The 22,765-nt window shown below is 40.4% G+C and overlaps 1 protein-coding gene across 4 annotated transcripts in view; it reads left to right on the top strand.

The window, feature by feature from the left end:
- Positions 1-22,765, top strand: part of wscd2 (WSC domain containing 2) — an 87,705-nt gene that overhangs the window by 14,546 nt on the left and 50,394 nt on the right. For 2 of the 4 annotated variants that reach the window (XM_020052839.3, XM_010896392.5), the window contains exons 2-3: positions 14,491-15,373; positions 19,336-19,450. In XM_020052839.3, the coding sequence (XP_019908398.1) occupies positions 14,989-15,373; positions 19,336-19,450 (500 nt within the window). In that variant the 5' untranslated portion in view covers positions 14,491-14,988. Of the gene's footprint in view, positions 1-4,162; positions 4,226-14,490; positions 15,374-19,335; positions 19,451-22,765 lie in introns of all 4 variants that reach the window. The other 2 variants (XM_010896393.5, XM_020052838.3) reach the window with 2 other exon arrangements.

Below are 22,765 nucleotides of genomic sequence, written 5' to 3' on the forward strand. Positions count from 1 at the left end.
GTGACTTGAATTAATTTAGCTCTGTGTGATTTTCATCTCAGTGGCCTTTTTCATCTGCATCATTAAACTATATATCTGCCAATTGTGCATGAGCCTTTTGGGTTTCATTAAACTCCCATGAGCACATATTGTGGGGTGTTTTTACTGTAAAATGAAAAGAACGCTGAATCAGCTTTTGTGGAAAGGTTAGGTGAAACTTGCATTGTCCAGTTTCAATTTGCTTAATTGCATTTCACTGCTCTTAGGCATGTCCCATAGTCCAAGAAAAGCTATTATCTATTTTTTGTTTAATGTGGAAATTGTAAAGTACAAATACATGGGTGGAAGGGGATTGTGACTTTCCTTTCATTATACTTGGAGAATGTTTCTCATAACCAATGTAGTTACTCCATTACACCACGGTCAGGTGGGCTACTGCACAGTGCCAGTTATTACAGTATAGGATGTTTCACCTAAAAGTTCAGACAACAGTAAACAATAGTTCTCCAGTAGTGCCATTTAGCAGACACTCATTGAAAACAAATGACATGCAGCTCTGGGGATCAACCCAACCTGATGTAGACAGAGAGGAAATGCACCATGGATGTTAATGCTGCGTAGGAAGTGCTTCAATGTTTAAAGTGTCCTGCTCTTCATGAGGCAAGGGTCAAGTAATACAATGTCACACGTCATGGGAATGGCTGTCACGTCTGTGTTGAGACTGGTGCTGCTCCCTGTAGCTAGGTGTTGATTCTGAATGGAGGAGACAGCTCTGCCCGAGGCGGGTGACTGAGCAACTGGGTGAGTGTTGGTGGTGGTGGGGGTGGGAGACTGGGTGAGTGTTGGTGGTGGTGGGGGAGACTGGGTGAGTGTTGGTGGTGGTGGGAGAGACTGGGTGAGTGTTGGTGGTGGTGGGGGTGGGAGACTGGGTGAGTGTTGGTGGTGGTGGTGGGGGAGACTGGGTGAGTGTTGGTGGTGGTGGGGGAGACTGGGTGAAACTGTTACACTCTCCAGATCCAGCTGTTGTCCAGCCCAGGCCTGCTCCTGACAGCATCTTGACATTTTCACTGTAACACTGTGTCTGAGTGCTTATGTTTATTTGCATGTTTATGGACTGGACAGGATAGAGGTGATTTATTCTGTCCAGAAAAACAGCTGCTATTTGATTAATAGGAGTCAGTGAGCTCAGGTGTGCACAGTTCTGGTAAAATGGTTTTGCTCCTGCTGAGGTTTGTCATTATGCTTAACATTTGAAGTAAAGGTGCATTCTGTGTAATTGTCTGAAATCTACGTTCCAAAGGAACAAATCAGAATGGACAATGTGGACGAATTGAAGACTTAAATAAAACAATAGAAATTAGCAACACAAGCTCTCTTAGTCTTTGACGCATTACATTGTTATGCATATGATTGCACTACCATGTCCCTCATTCTCACTTTCTCTCTCACACCCACTCGGTAAATAGCAGCAGGCTCAGATTGGGTCAGTGTGCTGCTGTCTGATTGGCTTGCTGAGTGAAGTGAAGATAAGGTTGTAGTGGGTGGATGCACCTGTCGGCAAAACGATAAGTGTAGCAGGACCATCTCTTTCTCACAAGATAAAAAAGGGAGCTATTGTGTGAAGTGTCCTGTTTCATTCTTGGTGTAGGCATGGTTGTGCTGTTAATATGCAAACACATTTTTTTGGAAAAGATGGTACTAAATCAGAGCGCAGGAAGGCTGATGTAAGATAAGGTGGAATGTAAAAGTTGAGATAGAGTAGTAGCTGCTCCCCGTCTCTGCCAAGCTAAGGGATGTGGCTTCCTGTTTGGTTAATATGAATATGGAAAACAAGGAGCCTTCTTTTAAGTTAATAAATTACTCCAATGTCGGAGTTGCTGTGGTGTGATCCAGTGTGTCCCAACAAAGATAGTAAAACCTGATCATCTGGTTGCCACAAGGATTTTTTCGCCTGTCCCCAGGGGCGTTTCTAGGCAGTGGCAAAGTAGCCGGTTGCCTAGGGCGCCAAACTGCAGAGGGGCGCCAACTGGGCGCCCACCAAACCCCCTTAAAAATATATATGGGGGCAATCAATCTATACGTAGACTCTGGGCTAAGCCCTGGCTGAACATATTGTAATCCTAGCAACACTTCTGGTGCACAGTATAGAAAGAAGAGGATAGATGAGAAAGAAAGGAGACAATTAAAGTAGACAAGTATAGTGGTATGTTTTTTTTCTGGACATTTTTAAAAGGTTTTAGCTATTTCAAATGTAACACGTTAAGCTTGCTAAGCTAGAACTACTAAGAGTAGCAGTACATACATAGCCTGTGCTCAGGCAGTGGGCAAAGGGTGGAAGTAGTACACTAAAGGCCAGTCTGGGTCAATAGTTTGCGTCTAGGGCGCCGATTTGGCCAGATACACTAGGCTATTTACGACTTTGTGGTTAAGTTTAGGATATACTGTACTGTGCCACTGGGGTTAGTGTTAACGTTGGTGTGTTTTTAGATTTAGATATTACAGGGTTACGTTTATGGTTAGGTTTTGTTTAAGCATAAAGTTAGGTTATTGAGGTTAGGGTTGGGATTAAGTTATAGGATAGCGAATTGGTTTTATGGTCCCCACATGTATAAAATTTTTCTGTATAGTAAGGTACAGTGTAAGTCTGTGTACACTATGATTGGATTATCAATAACAGACATATATTTCTGCGATTATTGCTGCGATTTCCCGACACATCCTTCTATTCTTCTTGCCCTCCCTTTCGTTCCATTGACAAAACTCACTATGAACCACAACAAACCTTCTTTAGATCACAGTGGACTGAATTTCTGAGAATAATGTTGCTATGAGTTATTTCTTAATAAAGCCACGGCATTCTCTGCGTTTGGGAACACTGGAAACAAGTAGAAACGTTTTCCCTCCAGGGGAAAAAATACAGATATTCTCTGGGTCCTGAATGATCTCTTTGTTCAAGCTGGTGAGTGGAAGACATCATTTGATCTCCCATTGACAGAGCTTCCCCATTCAGAAGCACTGCACATAATTACTTCTTTTAGTGAGCCATCAGAGAGGGCCAATTCACCCGATTGTTTCTAAAATTTCAGTCCAGGGCCACGGGGCAGGGTGCTGGTCTCTCTGTGTGGGTGGTTGGAAATATGATGGGGTAGGAGGTAAAACAAAGAGACCATGAGGACAGGGTGACACTTGCTGAATCTGGTTTTTAGTGCACGGTCAAAAAAATGTATTTGCTAAATTGCACTTCAAAGCTCTTAAGCACATTTCATAGTCAAAGGAAACGTAATCCATTTCTGGACAGTTTTTATTAGACTGCAAGTTTCTGGGACCAATGTGGAAATGTCAGAGTAAAAACACATGGGTGGATAGGGATAATGGCTTTCATTTGATTATGTTTCTCAGAACCAATGTAGTTACTCCATTACACCACAGTCAGCTGGGGCTACTGCACAGAGACAGTTATTACAGTATAGGATGGGATTACAGTATTTTAGAGGCTTTTATTTACCACTTTCACTGTAAGAAGGAAACCATTGAGCTTAATGGTCTGTGGAGTATTATAAGGATTACCTTTCCCCTGCCATCCATGGGCTTAATTTCTAATCTTTAAACGGTATGGCTCACCTAAAACCCCATCCTGTGATTAGTCTGTTAAAGCCTTTTTGTGCCAAATGCTTGGGCATTATTGGTATCTGCCACTTCATTGAATGCCACTGTTTAAAGTAACTGCCCAATGAAACTCTCACATTAAATCTCAAATCTTCATCTTATAATGTTTTAATTGAGTTCATTCATAACAAAAGAATTGCAGACCTGCCCTATACTCGTCTAACTAAAGCTTAAAAAACACATCCATATTACACTGTAAAAATGCTAATCCTGCTGAGCAACTTGAACTGGCCAATTATAAATAAGGAAGGATGAGCAGAAGTTTACTCATGGAAATGTTTTTTTATGATTTTTATACTCCACTCCATACATTGTTCTGAAGAAAATCATTGTTTTAACGCACTTTTAAAGCATATTTGTAATTTCACTCCTGTAGTGTTCACAAGGTAATAGCAGCTCTTGATTGGCTTATAGGCTAACTTGATAACAGCTAGCTAAATATACAAGACATATACAATATATTACTGGTGTTCAAGCTGTAGGCTTTTCTGACTACTTTTCACTGTCTTCATTTCAGTGCTGCCTCTGGACAGTTTGTGAGTTGTGAGTACAGCTAATGTGAAACATTTTCCTTCCCCAAGTAAGTGAGTTTCAATGAATCCTGTCATTAAATATAGTAAACAATTTCACCAGTTGCTATGGGAAATACAGTGTTTGCAAGTGTTACACCATGAAATAGTTTGATAGAATGTAAAGTTGCTCCTTTGGGCACCCCGTGAAAGGCCATGCAAGCTGTATTGAAAGTATTATGTCATCTTTACAGGACCATTAAACAAAGGAGAGGAAAAGGTCTGGAGATTCTCCTAGCCTCATTGTTGAGCTTCTACAGCCTCTAAGTGGTTACCAGTAATTCATTGTATTTGGAATTGAGTCAACTGCTGATGCAGACTGACCCACTAGGATCAAACATGGGTCTAATTTAAATGGTTGGCAATAAGACTTGACCGAGACTCTTTGGGTGCTGGCTACCACTGTACCACTGCCATAGCAGAAATAGCTGCTATGGTGCACAGTTTCACTTTTCTCAGGCACATTATATATAATAATGTTTAATAATATGCTGGAAGCTCCTTTCTTTTAACCCTCCCATAACAATAACGATTGAGACTTTGGCAACCTGTGGTGCTTTTTTACCTTATATTAAGTTTCAAGCTTTATAATGTTTTCCAGTTGTAATTTCATTATGACAGGCAAATAGCTTCTTCTAATTTATAGTAAATTTGCTGTTTTAACGACCGTAGCCATATCTACAGTATGCGTTTTACAGTAAATTACTGATAGCCACATATTGTACCTTCTAAACTAAACCAAGAAAATTAAGTTAATAACCATAGCAACTGAATTAACTAATTTGCCGTCTTGGTCATGATAGAACTGTTGTTTTCCAATTAGTAAATACATTATTTAATTTGTATTTGAATGTATTTCACCACACAAAGATACTGGCAAGAGAAAGTAGCTAGGTGATTTGATTAGAATATGTTGAGCTTTGATTTTCTCTCAAATCCTCTTTGTTAACCTCATCTGGTTCAAAATTGTATGAAGCAATATCACCATGTGAGATCACTCCTGAAAAAGTATTAATCCAACTGATAGCTGTTGTGCTGCATTGTGTTTAGTAGATTAGCTAGCTTGCTATCTGCTGAGGATAAAAACAAACTAACAATAAACTGGAAATTCAAAAACACCAGGTCACCTTAGTGTACTAGAATTTCCCCCCAAAAATTGTGAAAGAAATCTCACTGACCTAGAAATCTTTCAAACATGTTACACCCCTCAGGGTGGAATGGCCCTTTAAGCACAGCTGATTTCCTCAGGTGTGTGTGCTTGTATTATAAAAAAGGAGTCTCATGCTGTCCAGGTGATTGAAAGCACTATGAAAGTTAGATGCTGGGAACTGTAATCACTGCACATTCACCACATGTTTTAATGTAAACATGGTCATTGTTATCGCTGGGGAAGAAATGTTGTCTATAGTGGGATTTGATTTGACAGCTATGGCTGTTGCACACGGTGCAGCAGCAGCCGGCTGAATCCATAAGAAGACAACAGAGCAGAAAGAGTGGAAAGAGAGTGCAGTGGTTGTTTAACAGGACAGTACGTCTGTGCTTACAACTAATTTACTGTCCCATGGGCAAGAATAGGGATATGGATTTATATGCCTATTTTGTTCTCAGCCTCACAGGTATAGGTATACACAGGTGTACACAGGTATACACAGAGGCACTCACTATTTCCTTGCTTGCATGATGGTGCCAGTGCGCCAGAAGCCCTCTTGTTTTTGGCGATAGTAGTGCTCAAATCCTAGAGTACTGTAAGTATCTCTTGTAGCCGGTCTCTGTTAGTGTTCATTACAGTGGGGCGAACAAGTATTAGATACACTGCCGATTTTGCAGGTTTTCCCGCTTACAAAGCATGTAGAAGTCTGTAATTTCTATCATAGGTACTCTTCAACTGTAGATGTTCAGCAGTGAAACTGGTGAAATCCTGTTGTATTTGTTCAGGTTCATTATTATTTGAGTATTCTCCCGGGATATTTAAAAATGTCACCAAAACGCCCAAACTGGCCTCGCAGTGAAGGCCCATGTTCCACACCTTAAGAAACACCATGCTATAAGCATAACGGTGGCGCTGTAACAAGCCACAAGTTCACTACATTTCAGTCCCATATTACCTGGAGTCTTGTAAATCGGCATACAGGTCCCCCTCCTCACGAGGAAATTATTTTTGTTATTAGGACCCATACATTTGGCTGTACTGGATTATTGAATTATGTGAAAAATGCTTCAAAAGCTACTCCTGTTGTACCAAATGACCAATTGATGTTTGAGAGGAAACCAGTCACAGCCAAACCCATGCATCACAAGCCAGGGGAGGAATAGATTTAAACGCACTTGTGGTCAACACTACCTCAACACTTTTGGTCTAACTGTTTAAGAGCCTCTCCCTGTTTCCCAGGAATCTGGGAGCAGAATAGTGTTCCTTTGGCAAAGAAAATACATAACAATGGATATTGGATGCATATGTATCTAAACCAAACCATATGTTTTATGTTGTAGTTATTTGACCATGGGAACAAAATATTTTTGGGAAATATTTTCTATGATTGATATCGTAATCATCCCTTTTCTCTCATGAAAATGTAATTACCAGGAAATGTCCACCCAGTATATTAACTTGGGATTAGAACATAATTTTTAGCCATAGATGGAAACAACACTGAACTGTCCTCTTAAAGAGTAACAGTGGATATAAAAAGACTACACACCCCTGTAAAAATGCAAGTGTGCACACCCTTAAACTAATACTTTGTTGAAGCATCTTTTGAATTTATTACAACACTCAGCCTTTTTGGGTAGGAGTCTATTAGCTTGGCACATCTTGACGTGGCAATATTTGCCCACTCTTCTTTGCAAAAGCGCTCCAAATCTGTCAGATTGCAAGGACATCTCCTGTGCACAGCCCTCTTCAGATCACCCCACAGATGTTCAATTGGATTCAGGTCTGGGCTCTGGCTGGGCCATTCCAAAACGTTAATCTTCGTCTGATGAAGCCATGCTTTTGTGGATTTGGATGTGTGCTTTGGGTCATTGTCGTGCTGAAAGGTAAACTTCCTCTTCAGCTTTCTTCAGCTAAAGGTTTTGTGCCAAAATTGCCTGGTATTTGGAACTGTTCATAATTCCCTCCACCCTTACTAAGGCCCCAGTTCCAGCTGAAGAAAAACAGCCCCAAAGCATGATGCTACCACCACCATGTTTCACTGTGGGCATGGTGTCTTTTATGCCAAAAACATACCTTTTGGAATTAATTCAACTTTGGTTTCATCAGACACATTTTCCCATGTGCTTTTGATGAGACTTGATGTTTGTTTTTACAAACTTCAGCCAGGCTTGGATGTTTTTCTTTGTAAGAAAAGGCTTCCGTCTTGCCACCCTTCATATGAAGAATACAGGATATTGTTGTCACATGTAGCACACAGCCATTACTTGCCGGAAATTCCTGCAGTTCCTTTAATGTTGCTATAGGCATCTTGGAAGCCTCCCTGACCTGTTTTCTTCTCGTCCTTTCATACATTTTGGAGGGATGTCCAGTTCTTGGTAATGTCTCTGTTGTGCCATATTTTCTCCACTTGATGATGACTGTATTCACCGTGTTCCTTGGTATATCTAATACTTTGGAAATTATTCTCCTGACTGATATCTTTCAACAATGAGATCCCTCTGATGCTTTGGAAGCTCTCTGCGGACCATGGCTTTTGCTATGAAGAAAATGTTAGGAACATCCTACTAGAACAGCTGAACTTTATTTGTGATTAATCAGGGCCACATTAAATAATGGCAGGTGTGTAATGACTTCTATTTAACATGAGTTTGAATGTGATTGGTTAATTCAGAACACAGCCACATCACCAGTTATAAGAGGGTGTGCACACTTATGCAACCAGGTTGTTGTAAGGTTTTTATTTTTCCTTTTTCCGCCTCAAAGATTTCAGTATGTTTTTCAATTGAACTGTTCACATTATAGGTCACATTAAAAGTGGAAAAAGGTCTGACATGATTTAACTTTGTCTCATTCTTTTACGTCACTAAAACCTTCCATTTTATATCCACTGTAAAGTGGAGAAACAAGGTTTATATAAAGTAATACAATAGCTCTAGAAGCACAAATAAAGATAATGAAAACAAATGATTTAAATTAGATTAATTCTGTATGGCCTGTATTAGCTTCATCTGTTGCCAAATTACATAAACATGATTAAGCCCTAATTCAAACAATCCACCATTGCTGCACTAAACAGCAATGTTACTTTAAAAGTCCAGGATACTGTCATCTGAAACCATGAAGTGCCTTACAGTTTAATATTGGGGAGATTTCAGACCTGAGTTATGATTGTCAACTTTGTTTACTTTTAATGCAATTTTCTTATGACCTTGAACTCAAGCATGATATAATGTCCATTCTATTTGATTTGGAGGGCAGCCATGGAATGTGATTTGTAGCAGAGGTGTGTAAAAACAATCTGACCTTGACTTAAAGGGTAATTCTCTATCCAATTTAAGCCTCCACCTCACCACCACATGTAAACAGAAAATCATTAAAATTAAATGTTCTGGGAATTGTTCAGAACTATTCATTTTGGCAGTTGATACAGGGTCACATCCAATTTCTGTGGCTCAAATCTGTTAGTGGAAAAAAAAACATTGCTGGTTGAAAGAATTGCTCAAGGCTCACCATGCACAGTCCGCTACAGTACATTCAGTGTTTGTCAGATTTAGAGAGTATTCAGATCCCTCCATTTTTGGTCAAGAGTCTAGCGACAAGTTCTGCTACATTTTGAAGGCTACTGCAGTAGATTTGGTTTCATGTTTGTGTGTGGAGCTCATGTCTGGGATGCTGCTTGTGTGAACACCAGTTACTGCTGCCTCCCTACCCTACAACGCAAAGGGACTACACATGATAGAAAACGCGTGAATACAGTACTCCAGGGAGGGGCCATCTTAATGTAAGACTGTGTGATTTGCATATAAATGGATGAGAGTTTCATACTGCCTGAGCTATGTTGTTGAGGTTGTTAATAAGAAGGTTCTGCAGCCTAGGAGCAGGCCCTTTATTAATAACAGGGTGAGCGGAGACAGCTGATTTTCTGACTTTACACATTGCATTCTTTTTAGTTATCAAACCAGGCTAAAGACAAATCACAGCCCATGTCTACTGTGTGTGCAGTAGACCTGTTCCCCAAGTGAGGTGTCACAGAGGGAGAGGACTGCGGCCATGCTGCAGGATGGCCATGTGCCTAGTTCTCAATGAGTCCCAGAGCAGATATGAAGTTTATTTATAGAGTGTCCTGTGGAGCCATGACCCACAGCATGAGCTGCCTGCCTGCCCGCCCGGCAATGATTAACTCTGACATTTTTCCCCCCAGAATCCACTCTGATTAAATATTTGCTGGCTAATTTAATATGAATGTGAATTAATGGCCAATCAGGGGGCTTGAGCCTGTCCTGTCTGAGTGATGGCTCAGCTGTGACTTGGCTGGCTGAATACCCACTCTCGTTCATACCCGCTCCCCTCCCCTGTCCTCCCCTGCCCTCCTCAACAACTCCTTTCCACTGTTCTCAACAAAATCTAATGGTTCCATTTTTCTCTGTAATTTCTGGATACAATTTAAGACGCTTCAGATTGTTCTGCTGCAAAAGCCTCCTAGTTAATTTCATGCAATACATTGTACGTTCATGGCGTTCACAGATCCATAACTGACAGTTACAGAACATAAGGATGCATCTCACTCTCTGCCCGTAAAGAGTGTCAAAGAAACTGAAAACTGAAACCTGTCTTTCTTTCAGTGTCTAATTTAAGACTTACTATGGTAATTTGAGCATACTAATTAGAAATGCAAATGTGTAGTCCTCTACAATGATATGTAGATAACTGTTGAGGCTGAGAAAAGTTAAACAAGGTAGTGCTAACAAAAACAACCTTATTAAGATAAAGTCTTAATAAAATAAAAATGACTGTATCACCTCGCATCTCAAAATTGGACTCCTAAATGTTAGATCCCTTGCTCCAAAGGCAGTTGCCGTAAATGAATTAATCTCTGATCATAAACTAGATGTTATTGGTTTATGTGAAACGTGGCTAAAGCCTAATGAATTCACTGCCTTAAATGAGGCCTCTCCTCCTGGTTATACTATTGATCATATCCCTCGTGCATCCCGAAAAGGAGGGGGTGTCGCTAATATTTATGACAGTAAATATAAATTTACTCTCAAACATATCACTGAGTTTCATTCTTTTGAAGTTTTACTAATGAAAGTTAACCAGGCCGATAAATCGTTTTACATAGCTACTATTTATAGGCCCCCCAGGCCATACACAATGTTCCTCACTGAGTTTCCAGAATTCTTGTCTAACCTTGTAGTCATGGCAGATAGTATTCTAATTTTTGGCGATTTCAATATTCATATGGAAATGTCCAATGATCCTCTTCAAAAAGCCTTTGAAGCCATAATTGACTCAATGGGTTTCATCCAACATGTCTCAGGTCCAACACATTGCCACAATCACACCTTAGATTTAGTCCTGTCACGAGAAATAGATATTATAGATCTAATAATTTCCCCCCAGAATCCTGGATTATCGGATCACTGTCTTATTACATTTACTGTTAAAACAAGAAATCCACTTGCTCGGCAAACAATGAGTTTCAAAAGCCGTACTATAAATTCTCGGACTACAAATAAATTCCTTGATATTCTTACAAGTTCGCTCATTAACGACAGAGTAAATAAATCTGTAAACGATCAAATCGAGGATCTAAACTCAACACTGCGAAATACATTAGACACAGTTGCACCACTAAAAACTAAAGAAATACGCAACAAGAAACTTGCTCCCTGGTACACAGACAATACTAGAGCACTTAAGCAATTAAGCCTCCAGAAAATTGGAGCGCAAGTGGCGCTCCACCAAGTTGGAAATATTTAGACTAGCCTGGTTAGACAGTACACTACAATACCGAAAATCACTCACGTCTGCTCGATCAGTTTATTTCTCCAACCTGATTGAGGTGAACAAAAACAATCCAAAATTTCTCTTTGATACAGTTGCAAAGTTAACAAAAAAGCAAAGCTTAGCAAGTGAAGTGGGTCTTCACTTTAGTTGTAATGAATACATGAACTACTTTAAAGAAAAGATCATTACCATTAGAAAACAAATAACTGACTCCTCCTTAAATAGTTATGGTCCTCAAAATCTCAGTCGTCCTAAAAATTTCCTGAACCTCCCTGACCAGGTGTCAATGGGGACACTTGAATTTTTTTGATACCGTATCGCTCGACATATTTACTACATTTGTAATGAGTTCTAAACCCACAAACTCTCAGCTAGACCCGATTCCAACAAAATTACTTAAGGAGATATTTCCTGTGCTAGGTCAGCCAATGCCGAACATAATAAATTGCTCCCTTTCCTCCGGATGTGTACCAAACTCACTAAAAATAGCGGAAATTAAGCCTTTCTAAAAAAATCTAATCTGGATCCCGACATATTAAACAATTATAGGCCAATATCGAACCTCCCGTTCCTCTCAAAAATCTTTTTTTCCCAACAAGATTTTTTTTTTCCCAACAACTGAATGCCTTTCTAAAGACAAATAACATTTATGAAATACTCCAGTCCGGTTTCAGATCCCATCATAGTACTGAGACTGCACTCGTGAAGGTAACAAATGACCTTCTAATGGCCTGGAAACCCATATTGGGCTACTTGGACATGTTCTAGCCTGTTTTAAATCTTATTTATCTGAAAGATATCAGTTTGTTAGTGTGGATGGCATATCCTCTGACAAGTCAAATGTATGCTTTGGTGTTCCTCAAGGCTCGGTTCTGGGCCCATTATTATTCTCACTATATATACTCCCTCTGGGCGATGTAATCCGAAATCACAATGTAAACTTTCACTGTTATGCTGATGACACACAGTTATATATTTCAATGAAGCATGGAGAAGCCCCTACATTAGCTACTTTGGAAGCATGCGTTTCAGATATTAGGTGAATGACAGAGAATTTCTTGCTCTTAAACTCAAGGAAACCAGAAATGCTCGTTTTAGGACCCAAGAAACAAAGAGCATTGTTAGCAGATCTCACTGTGAACCTCGACGGCTGCATGGTTGTATCCCAAAAAACTGTTGTCCTCCAGATTATTGGATGGACTATAAAAAGCGATTGAAAATGTTAACTTTGAAAGTTTGCTCTCCTCACCTCATTTGACCCATATTCTACAGTATCTCTACCTTTTAAAATACACAAAATAGCTTGGACACCACAGGCCTAATTTTGCCAAAACCTCAGGGAATTATATAACTAGCCATAGTGATCCTCCATTACCAAAAGTATACAGCTTGAGCAGATGGCGGAACTATGACAACCTTTTGAAAATGCATACATTGCAAGGTCAAGCAAGATCCCTGTTTTGACCAAAAGCAATTATTCAGTTCCTCTTCTCTCAAGAAAAACATTTAACTTGATTTTCCGCATCTGTAGACAAAGATCACTCTATAGACTATTGGTCAGATTAATACCTTAAACAAACTTGCCACAATTGATCAGTAATCTTTGACATGTACGTGGCCTCGCACATAGATGGATAAATCAGTCAGAGTTGAAAATAGAAAAACATATTCAAGAATAAAAGGATTGAAGTGTTAGGGACCCATAGGCTATCTCATACACCTAGGTTAAGATTTTGACTACTTTTGGGTGAATTACGTTTCTTTTGATTTATACTGATTGGCCATGGTGGTGTTGTGTATCATTTGTGGGGATGACATGTTTCTGATGATATGTTGCTGCTTTTTATTGTGATTTTGTGTGATTATGAATAATTACGAGTGATTGCAAGCATGCTTTTCCGTGTCCGCACATTTGTACATGGGTTTTTACTGTAATATTCTGCCAGCATTTACCAATTGTGCCCTTTATCTTTCTTCACAACCGCAGCCCAAAATCTTTTCTTAATGCCATGGTCTAGAAGAGAAAGTTAGGACAAAATAGTGTGAAGGAAATCACATTCAGTTTCAGGTGCTTTGTTGACTTATCGTGAGCCAGACAACAAAGTAAAGGGGTGATTGTTGCCATGGAGGTTCTGGAAAATTCCATGTCCCTCTTGATGGTGTTCTGTTACCCCCACGGTGTGAATCCCCTCCCAGCCAGGTGCTGCTGTGGCCCTGGACAGAACAGGACATGACAGAGGGGCTATTCACAAAAAAATAGAAAAGACCTGGGAAAAGGCACAAAGCCTCCTCAGTAGGTGTCGTCAACAGGCAGCCCACGGGCCAAAGTAGGTCCCAAAATAGCCCCTAGGTAAAAACAAAAGAAGTGTGTGCATGTGTGACAATGTATTCAACGTATGAAATTGTTATTTTCAAATAGTGTTTTTGGGGCAATAATTAGTGCATAAATTCCTTTTTATAATTTTTGTAATTATGTTCCTACCATCCGATCCCCAAAAATCCCCTGCATTACAGTGCCACCAACCAACTGCCCTTGGGGATGATTGAATTTGATTTTCTACTACATGAAAAATCTTTAGTAATATATTGAATCCCATTAACTTTTTTTCCACTGAATAGAAAGAATGTATGTAGATGCTGATCTGGGACCACTAAAACAGAAAAAGAAAAGACAGATTTAATAAATGATTCCGCTACCATCCATGATGTAGTGCAGGGCTGCACCATCCTGGTCCTGGAGATCTACCATCCAGTAGGTTTTCTCTCCAACCCCACGTGTGACTAACCTGACTTTACTTTTCGTCCAGCTCATTATTAGAATCAGGTGTGCAAAATTAGAGTTGGAGAGAAACCGTACAGGGAGGTAGCTCTCCATGAACAGGATGGAGCTGCCCTGATGTAGAGTATACTGACTAATTGCTAGACTGTATTGTTGGGCATTTTTAATTACCTACTGACACCTTGATGAACTAAACCAGCTTCAGTGGAAATGCTGCAGAGTACTCTGTTACCCCTCCCCATCCAATGTTCCCTTTCCAACCTCATTCAGCAGAGATAATGAAGTCTGTAGAGCAGAGCAGGCTGGAACAGAGAGGACCACCCACAGCTATGTTTAGTAAGAACCGAAGGCAACAACAACTAAGCCCAAAGCCTCTCTTTCACCTGCTACTTGCCAGTGCTTCACCTTTGTTTGGCTGTTTTTTTTCTTCATGGTTGTTTACTTTGGAGGCTTCCTGGCAGTCTATAGTTGAGTGTTGTTGAGGAGCAGTGGAGGTTGCTATGCGTGTGTTGGCGGCTAATGGAGAGGAGTAATGTGGCTTGTTCTGCTTTCAGGTGGCAAGTCACAACCTCCTTCACAGACTGCGACAGTGAATGGACAGGGGGTATCAGGGCGAAGACTGAATCAAGCCTTCTTGCATCTGCACAGCAGGGGAAGTGTCTCGTTTGAGTGGTGGGAAGCATCGGAGCTGCTGCCGTGGTCATTGGTCTCATCCACTCACCTGTCCTGTAATGGCCCCCCCGGCAGCGCTCTGTCCTCTTGATGCCCTCTCAGTGGGAACGTAGAGAGACACACACACACAGGAGCCACTCTCCGACACCATAGACGGCACACCTTCATGGGGACAAAACTCATCCAGAGATCCTATACACACATACACACACACACACCTTTTTAACCTGAGAAATAATAAATGTTTCCACCCGGATTTGAATTTCCTATTGTGACTCACTGTCCTGTGTGATAGGACCTTTAGTTTTCAGGGTCCTGCTCCGCTACTTTATGTTTTTGTGTCCTTGGGGCGTTTTAACGGAGTGGCAGGGGGAGCCAGCATGGCCAGACCTCTGCTAAAGATCCAGCGCTACTTCCGGAGGAAACCAGTGCGCTTCTTCTCCTTCATCCTCCTCTATCTGACAGCTGGGAGCCTCGTGTTCCTGCACTCGGGTTTCGTAGGGGACAGTTCAGCAGGAGCTAATAGGGGACGGGACCCCCTGCTGGCGTCTCAGTTGGGGAAAAGGGTGGCAGAGGGGGCACAGATGAATGGGAGGGTGTTCAAAGAGACGCGCAGACCCACCCTGCGTAGGTATGGCCCTCCCTGGATGAAAAGAGCTGCTGGGAAGGACAGCCATGACTGGGAAGGCCGAGGAGGAGACTACACAAGCAGCTGGAACCGAGCACTCAAAGGACGCAACGCCAAAGATCTGGATGATGGACGAGGTAAGTCAACAGTTGTTATTTTGAGACACTGCTAGTTTAATAAAATACCAAAAGTACCTGGTTGGCATATTAAAGTAGGCACCCTGAGGAACTCTCAGTTGGATTTCATACAGAATGTGTCTCATGAAGTCAGCTCTTACTTTGCCCCACTTGTTTTTGTTGTTTCAAAAACAGAGATGATAGTAAGCCAGAGTCCCAGCACAAGGGAAAATCATGAGTATATCACAGTTTTAAAAAAAATCCTAGAAAACAATAGGCATCTACACCACTATTTGACATGAGCCACATGTGAGCTGCATGACAATGTTAATTATATTGAAAACTGCCAGTATCTCATAAAAATTGCATTGTGGTTTGACAGGAACACAACAATTTGGCCAATATTGAGTCTGAGATTTGTGCATACACCAGTGGACACACAAATGTTTTGATGCTGGGCTTTGATACTTTCCATTTTGCAACTTTTTTTGGAGGATAATGTGTAAATATTTCTTTATTGATTCCTAGAGTTTGAAAAGCTTCGGGTCCCAATAAATAAAAGATTATCCCAAAAAGCAACCCCTTTTGCAGGTTAAAATGGAATCCTACTCATTTCTTCACATGGTCATCATTTGACATTCTTGTAGGCTTTCAATCAGGCCCATACTCACTTCCTGGAGGTGCCCATTTCCAAATAGAATTTGACTGTAAATCTCAACTACCCAGGTGCCCGGGCTAGGTTAGTCATATCCGCTCAGAGACATATTGTGTCATATAAGCTGTATTGTCTTGCCACACAGTTGGATTTGTGAAAGCAGGATTTTCAGAGAGAGAAATATGTTTACCCAAATCGTTAGAAATATTGACAATTGAGAAGAGTATTCATTTCTTTCTAGGGGGTGCTAATAGTGGTCATCGTAAGAATCTTCAGATACCAATATGGCACAGAAAAGTGACTTTTAACCAATGCAAAATAAGTGCAAATGTGAATTCTATCAGGCCTCATACTTGTAACAGATGCTTACTAATTAGGATCCCCAATCTTGGGTAAAATCCTGCACTGCTCATTGTCAGCGGCGATATGGACCATGTCCATGGCAATTAAAGCGTAGGCACAGATATTTTAGTTTCACTCAAGTTTAATAAATGATCCTGAAGTATCATAAAGCAGTTACGTTAGTTTTTTTTTCTTACTGCGCAATAAGTATGTTAACAACTGCTTTTGCTAAAGCCAGAATCTCTCCTCGAAACACACAAACCGAACAGAATGGTATGGGAATGATGTTAGAAATATTCTTGTTTCTTAGTTCTCATTCTGATTCTAACCAACATTCACACACAATTTTCATTCAAAATCATAAAAACACCACATATTTTAACAATTATACAGCTAGCCTTTTCACTGTATCTTAACAATCTCTAATGTTATTGGCTAGCTAGCTAACCTGTCGGTTGTTATCGGGTACTCGTACTGGGACTGTCAGTGGCAACAGTTTTTGCATCATGTTCTGAAAGAAGTCGTCTGAAAAATCTGCCCAACAAATGCTAGATGTTATGGGCACTGTTTAGCTTATTATCTGATCTGTTGCCTGCTAAATCTTGGAATGACAAGTGATGGGCTGTACACATACAAATTAGGGCGGGAAGTGAAAATATAAAAAGCATATCATTGGATGTATTAAGATGAGACAACAATGTGACATAATTTCCTCCAAGCAAACTCAAAACTGATTAAGATTCATGTCACATGATTGGATTTTCAGATAAGGCTTTACTTGATTGTTCATACTTTGGTGATTGTAATTACACCTGCTTTAGTTCAAATGTTGATCAAATTCAGTAAAAGCGTAGGTTTTGCTGTGCATACCCTTTAACCTTTTCCAAAAAGAGCTGGCTTAGGACTCTCATGTGAAATGATGGAGATGTACAGTAACCTGGCTGGTTTGAGCACCCTGATTCCCTGATATCTAATTATTTTATCCCCTTCATTGGACCTTTCATTTCCCATACTTAGCATCAACAAATACATATGGAGATTTACCAAATGACAACAGCAGAAATATTTATTTATTTTTGCATCTATCTATTTCCTTCGCAGTACAAGAATACCTACATATACCGTAGCAAGTCAATGTAAGTCCTTCCTGAGTGGAAGTGATCGTTTTTGTGACTTTCATTTGGTATAGTCACCTGACTGTTTTCATTCGGTATAGTCACAAAAACATTCGGTATAGTCATTTGAATCTTTTCCATTTTGTGGTTGAGAGAAACAGAACTATTCATTTAGTAAATGTTTTATATATTATGATCATCAGATGCAAATCCCTCAGTCCGATGATAATATGCCGCAATGTCTTGATCCATGTCCCCACTCGGTCCCTTCCTCTTCCATTGAGTCTTTCTCTGTGAACTGGTAACCCTTACATGCCCACAACAGAATATTAGCTGAACTAGCAATTAGTGCCTAAAAAGCAGTGTAGCTCCCCTTTAACTCCAAATCTACTGTCCTATAGTACTCCACTACCTCTGCGGCCCCTTATCACACTTCAGGTCCCTGCCCTATTCCCTTAAAAAACAACCACGCCCAACCTGCTCTCCACCGTACACTCAAGCATATGCACACGCACGCACACACACACACAAAAAGTCCCTGTACCCAACCACCTCTCCATACACCCTGTTTTAATGAAGATACCACCAAGGGCATCGTTGTTACCTAGTGCAGATTAATGTTATCTGTTTACATTCCTCATGAGACCAGACCATAACTGTAGAATGTAACACGATTATATGATAATAGGATGAGAGTAGAGGCAGTAAGCTCGGCTACAGTAGCGTTAAAATTTAGAGGCAGATTGTATTTGACATGTCTGTGATTTGTTTTGGAAATCATACGGATAAAACTCAGCTGCTATTTGAAAAAGATCCACTATCAGTCACCTATCAGCATCAGATCTCCTGAATGACAATGATGTGTGGCCCTGAAAACAACTATATAGTGGTGTCCACACAGTATTTATTTACACAGCGTTTATGTCTGTTGTTAATCTTCCAGTCCCATGACTATGCTTACATCACAAATACATTTACTATTTATTAATCTCAGGAAAGCAGAGCTAAATAGATATCTCTGCTTACTTGAACGACTGCTGATCTGATTATATCATTTAAACTCAGCATAAAAAACAAAAGTGGAAGGTCAGCCTCATTGAAGTGCAGTTCAGTAGAGCAAAATCACAGATTTTCTTTATCGTAAAGCAGATTAGGGATCATGTTAAATCTGCTTTGTCTGTGAGACAGATTACTGCGTATGTCCTACAGAGCACCACATGCTGCTGCTCAAGACCCTTTTACACTATTGCAATTACAGTAATATGGCATGTTAAAATGTGCATTTTACTACTCATTTGGAGAGTCCAGGGGTTGGGAGGTGTAGGCATAGATTGGTCTAGCTCAGCATGCTGCTTTATGAGATGGAGTAAGAAGGGTGAAAGGTTGAACGAGTCCCACTGCAGAAAGTCATTTACAGGCCTTCTCTCCCTATTAATGTGAGTCATGGAGGAAGTGCCCTGAGTGAAGTTGCAACAGCAGGCCACTAGAAGGGGTTGTGTCTCTTCATAAATAAATATAACTGGCATTGTCCCTGGATGGAGAGCATGTTATGCTGGGTGGGTGGGGGTTTGAAAACAGTGCAAAAGACACATTTCAGGTTTTCACATTAGCAAACAGCAACTAAAGTTGTATTTTCTATAGAATTGTTGATTAAAAACATTGGGCTGTCAAATATAGAATGTGTCTTGTCTATGTTAATATTTAATTACCATTAGAAAAACAACCATGAAATTACTTGGTAAACACATTTTTATTTATGTGGAACCCAAAATGGTACCACTCTCCCTGGTATGATTCCTGTAGTGGTATTTGGTCTGCTTGAATGGTGCATATTTGATTTGTTATGTGAATTTTGTTTTTCACTTTTACAGCAAAGTACATTGGCTGCTATATTGACAACACAGCTAAAAGAGCACTCAGGGGAGTGTCCTTTTTTGACTACAAGAAAATGACGGTCTTCCGTTGCCAGGACAACTGTGCTGAAAGGTAAGCCTACGAATATAAAAACTCACAAACTTGATGATTCAGTACAAACACACAACAAGCAATCAAATGTCCCCTGGTGTGCTTCTGGCTTCATCTCCTTAGCTGATTGATGGTTACTACTGTAACTGACTGAAGGAGGACAGTCCAGCATACAGGGGACATCCTAAAGACACATTATGTTTATAGGACTTATATGTAAGTGCTAATGCACTGTAAATAAATAGTTATATATGCTTATAGTTACTTATTGATTTAAATGTACAGCCTAATATACTGTAATAGCCTGTTATTACACATCCACATCCTCCACACATCCTCCTCCACATCGAGAGGGGTCAGCTGAGGTGGCTTGGGCATCTGTTCTGGATGCCTCCGGAACGCCTTCCTGGGAAGGTGTTCCGGTCCCTCCCACCGGGAGGAGACCCCGGGGAAGACCTAGGACACGCTGGAGGGACTATGTCTCCCGGCTGGCCTGGGAAGGCCTCGGTGTCCCCCCGGAAGAGCTGGAGGAAGTGTCTGGGGAGAGGGAAGTCTGGGCATCTCCGTGACCAGGCCCCGGATGAAGCAGAAGAAGATGAATGAATGAATGAGCCTGTAATTAGTGGTTTATTGTCAGGCCTGGAAGAAGTGTTGCCAAATTTCAAGAAATGGTCAACCTTCCTGCTCTGCTCCTACATTAAATGTTTACATTTTAGTTATTTGGCAGATGCTCCCATGCAGTGATGAAAAGATTGAAGTAGCCATCATTGAAGTCAGTGGTAGGAAGGAAGAAGAAAGAAGTCGAAGCAGTAGCTCGTACATATGCAGACATTAGTGAGAGTGAGCTGTGCACTATTACTGGTACTGTAATCTATGCATTGGTTCCCAACATATTTTTCCACAGTGGCACAACGTGATGTGATATACAGTTCTCTGTCACACCTAAAATATCATTTTATTTCATTACTGGTAACGATCTCCATCCCTTCTGAGCCATACTGCAAATCATATATTTTCTGTCACAGTTTCTGCGACAATCATGTGACAGTGATGTGTTTGTTCAACTTTAAAGGTCCTATAAATCTCTGCAAAAATTTGGCTTTGGTTTTGAATGGGTAGAACTAGAATTTAATTGATCTTATTCTGCAGTTTTTTCTCCTGCATGTCTAAGTCTTGTTTGTTTCTAAGGGGGATGCTGTGGTATCGTAACATCTAATAAGACTTGCCTGTGCTAGTAATTCTTACAGGCAAAGTGAAATTATACAAATTACTAAAGAGACTCTGGGTCTCATTGGTTATTCCCTGGTTAAATAAAGGTTAAATAAATAAATAATAACACTTTAAACTTGAAAAACACAATATTTATGTAGCATCATTAAGATTCAAACCTGTGCAAATCCTTCTGCTTGTGATGCCATCAGCCCCTCAAATGATACAAATGTAACAAGGCAACAGTTATAACAATTTGTCCCCCATAGAATCATGTACTGCCACCTGGGCTGATTAGTGTTATTTTGTAAAGGCAAGATATCCATGACAAAACGCATTAGTATTCATCCAAGTTTAATCAAAATCATGCCATTGGTGTCTGAGACATCTCATGGGTGAGTGAGAATCACATCCCAGGGCATGTTTGACAAATGTCATTACACTGAATCAAACATTTCAAGAGACACGCACATGTGCTGTTTTGTTGCCACCTTTTGATGGATATTAACATTCTTGCATATCCATTCACACCGTTTGCAATGTGTACCACATTTTGTTATTATACTAAAATACTTGTCAGATTTATGCATTTGTCTGCAAGTCTTCCTGATGTGGTGGTCAATAACGTTAGTGAAAAACTTCCTATTGGCTGACCACCCAACAGTAATAGCAGTCTTGTCCAGCAGTCTGCCAACACCTGAAAGGACAGCAGCAATGGACCCACCCTCCCAGCTGCTAAAGCTGAGTCTCCCCCCAGCCAGGAGGAGATATGCCCCCCCCCCCTCCATGCAACACAGGCCTTCACCATCCCACCGGTCGACAGCAAGGACGTTATGACTGGATGTAGAACAAATGAATCCTTTTCCTGTCGCTCTGTAAACATTTCTATTCTGGTCTCTATATCCTGTTTAAAACAGTCAGCCTTGAAGAACAGCCCAGAGACATTGAGTATTGCAATTTGTAATGTTCAACGTTCACTTTCTAATAAGACATTTCTCGTTGATGACCTAATTACGGAGCGCAAACTGGACTGTATGTTTTTAACTGAAACCTGGCTTAGCACAGGCCTCTCCCTTGAACTATAGTTCCTCCCACTCCTGTAGACGAGATAAAGTGTGGTGGGACCGCAACTATTCCCTCAGACATGCTTGCCGGCAGGGGAACATCTTTGGGAGACTTTTGTTAATTTGAGCGTTGTGCCATTATACATTATACCATTATACATGCTTCCCAAGAAATTACCCCCTTTCCTAGACGACTTTGCAGAATTCTTATCTATTATCCACAGTAATCATGACAAAAATCATAGGAGACTTTAACCTACATGTGGATAACAAGTCAGATTCCAAAACCATGTAATTTTTTTATATTCTGACTGATATGGCCACGGTCACACCCATATCCACAGTCAAACCTTAGATCTAGTGATTACACATGGACTTACTGTTGAAGTATCCTCGATTGTTGATATGATGGTCTGATCAGTGTGGTGTATTATTTTCAGTTATCGTCTGCACAGTACACCTTGTTAAAAAATGATGTCTTAACCCTGAGGTTGGTGCATATATTTATGACCTAGAATGTGTGTGTATATATATATATATATATATATATATATATATATATATATAACCTAGACCTTTAGAATGTATACCAGCAGTTATTCTCCTCATTTGACAATCTGGTATAACTCTCAAACTAAGGATAACTATTGACATTGTTGCCCCTAACAAACAAAAAAAGGGCAACCCTAAACTGAGACCCCCCCCTGGAAAAATTTGGAAATTACTAAATTAAAGAGACGTGTCGTGTAGTAGAGTGAAAATGAAGAAAATCTAAATTACATGTCCACCATGACATTAATTTTGTAAGAATCTTGGTGTGTATAGTAAGGCAATCAGAAATGCTAGACAAGCTCTAATCTCCAAACTGGTCAATGATAATCAGAACCACTGATAAGTACTCTTCTCAACAATTGACCGTCTGATTAACCCTGGCCCCTTAAACTCCAATGATTGATTTTCGACTTCTAGATGTGAAGGGTCTGCTGCGTACTCCATCAGGCATGGTATTGATCAGCTAAGAAGTGATACCTTAGAATTCAGGGTTTGAATGACGGGGGGGATT

The sequence above is a fragment of the Esox lucius genome, chromosome 13 (assembly GCF_011004845.1).
Source record: "Esox lucius isolate fEsoLuc1 chromosome 13, fEsoLuc1.pri, whole genome shotgun sequence".
NCBI lineage: Eukaryota > Metazoa > Chordata > Actinopteri > Esociformes > Esocidae > Esox > Esox lucius.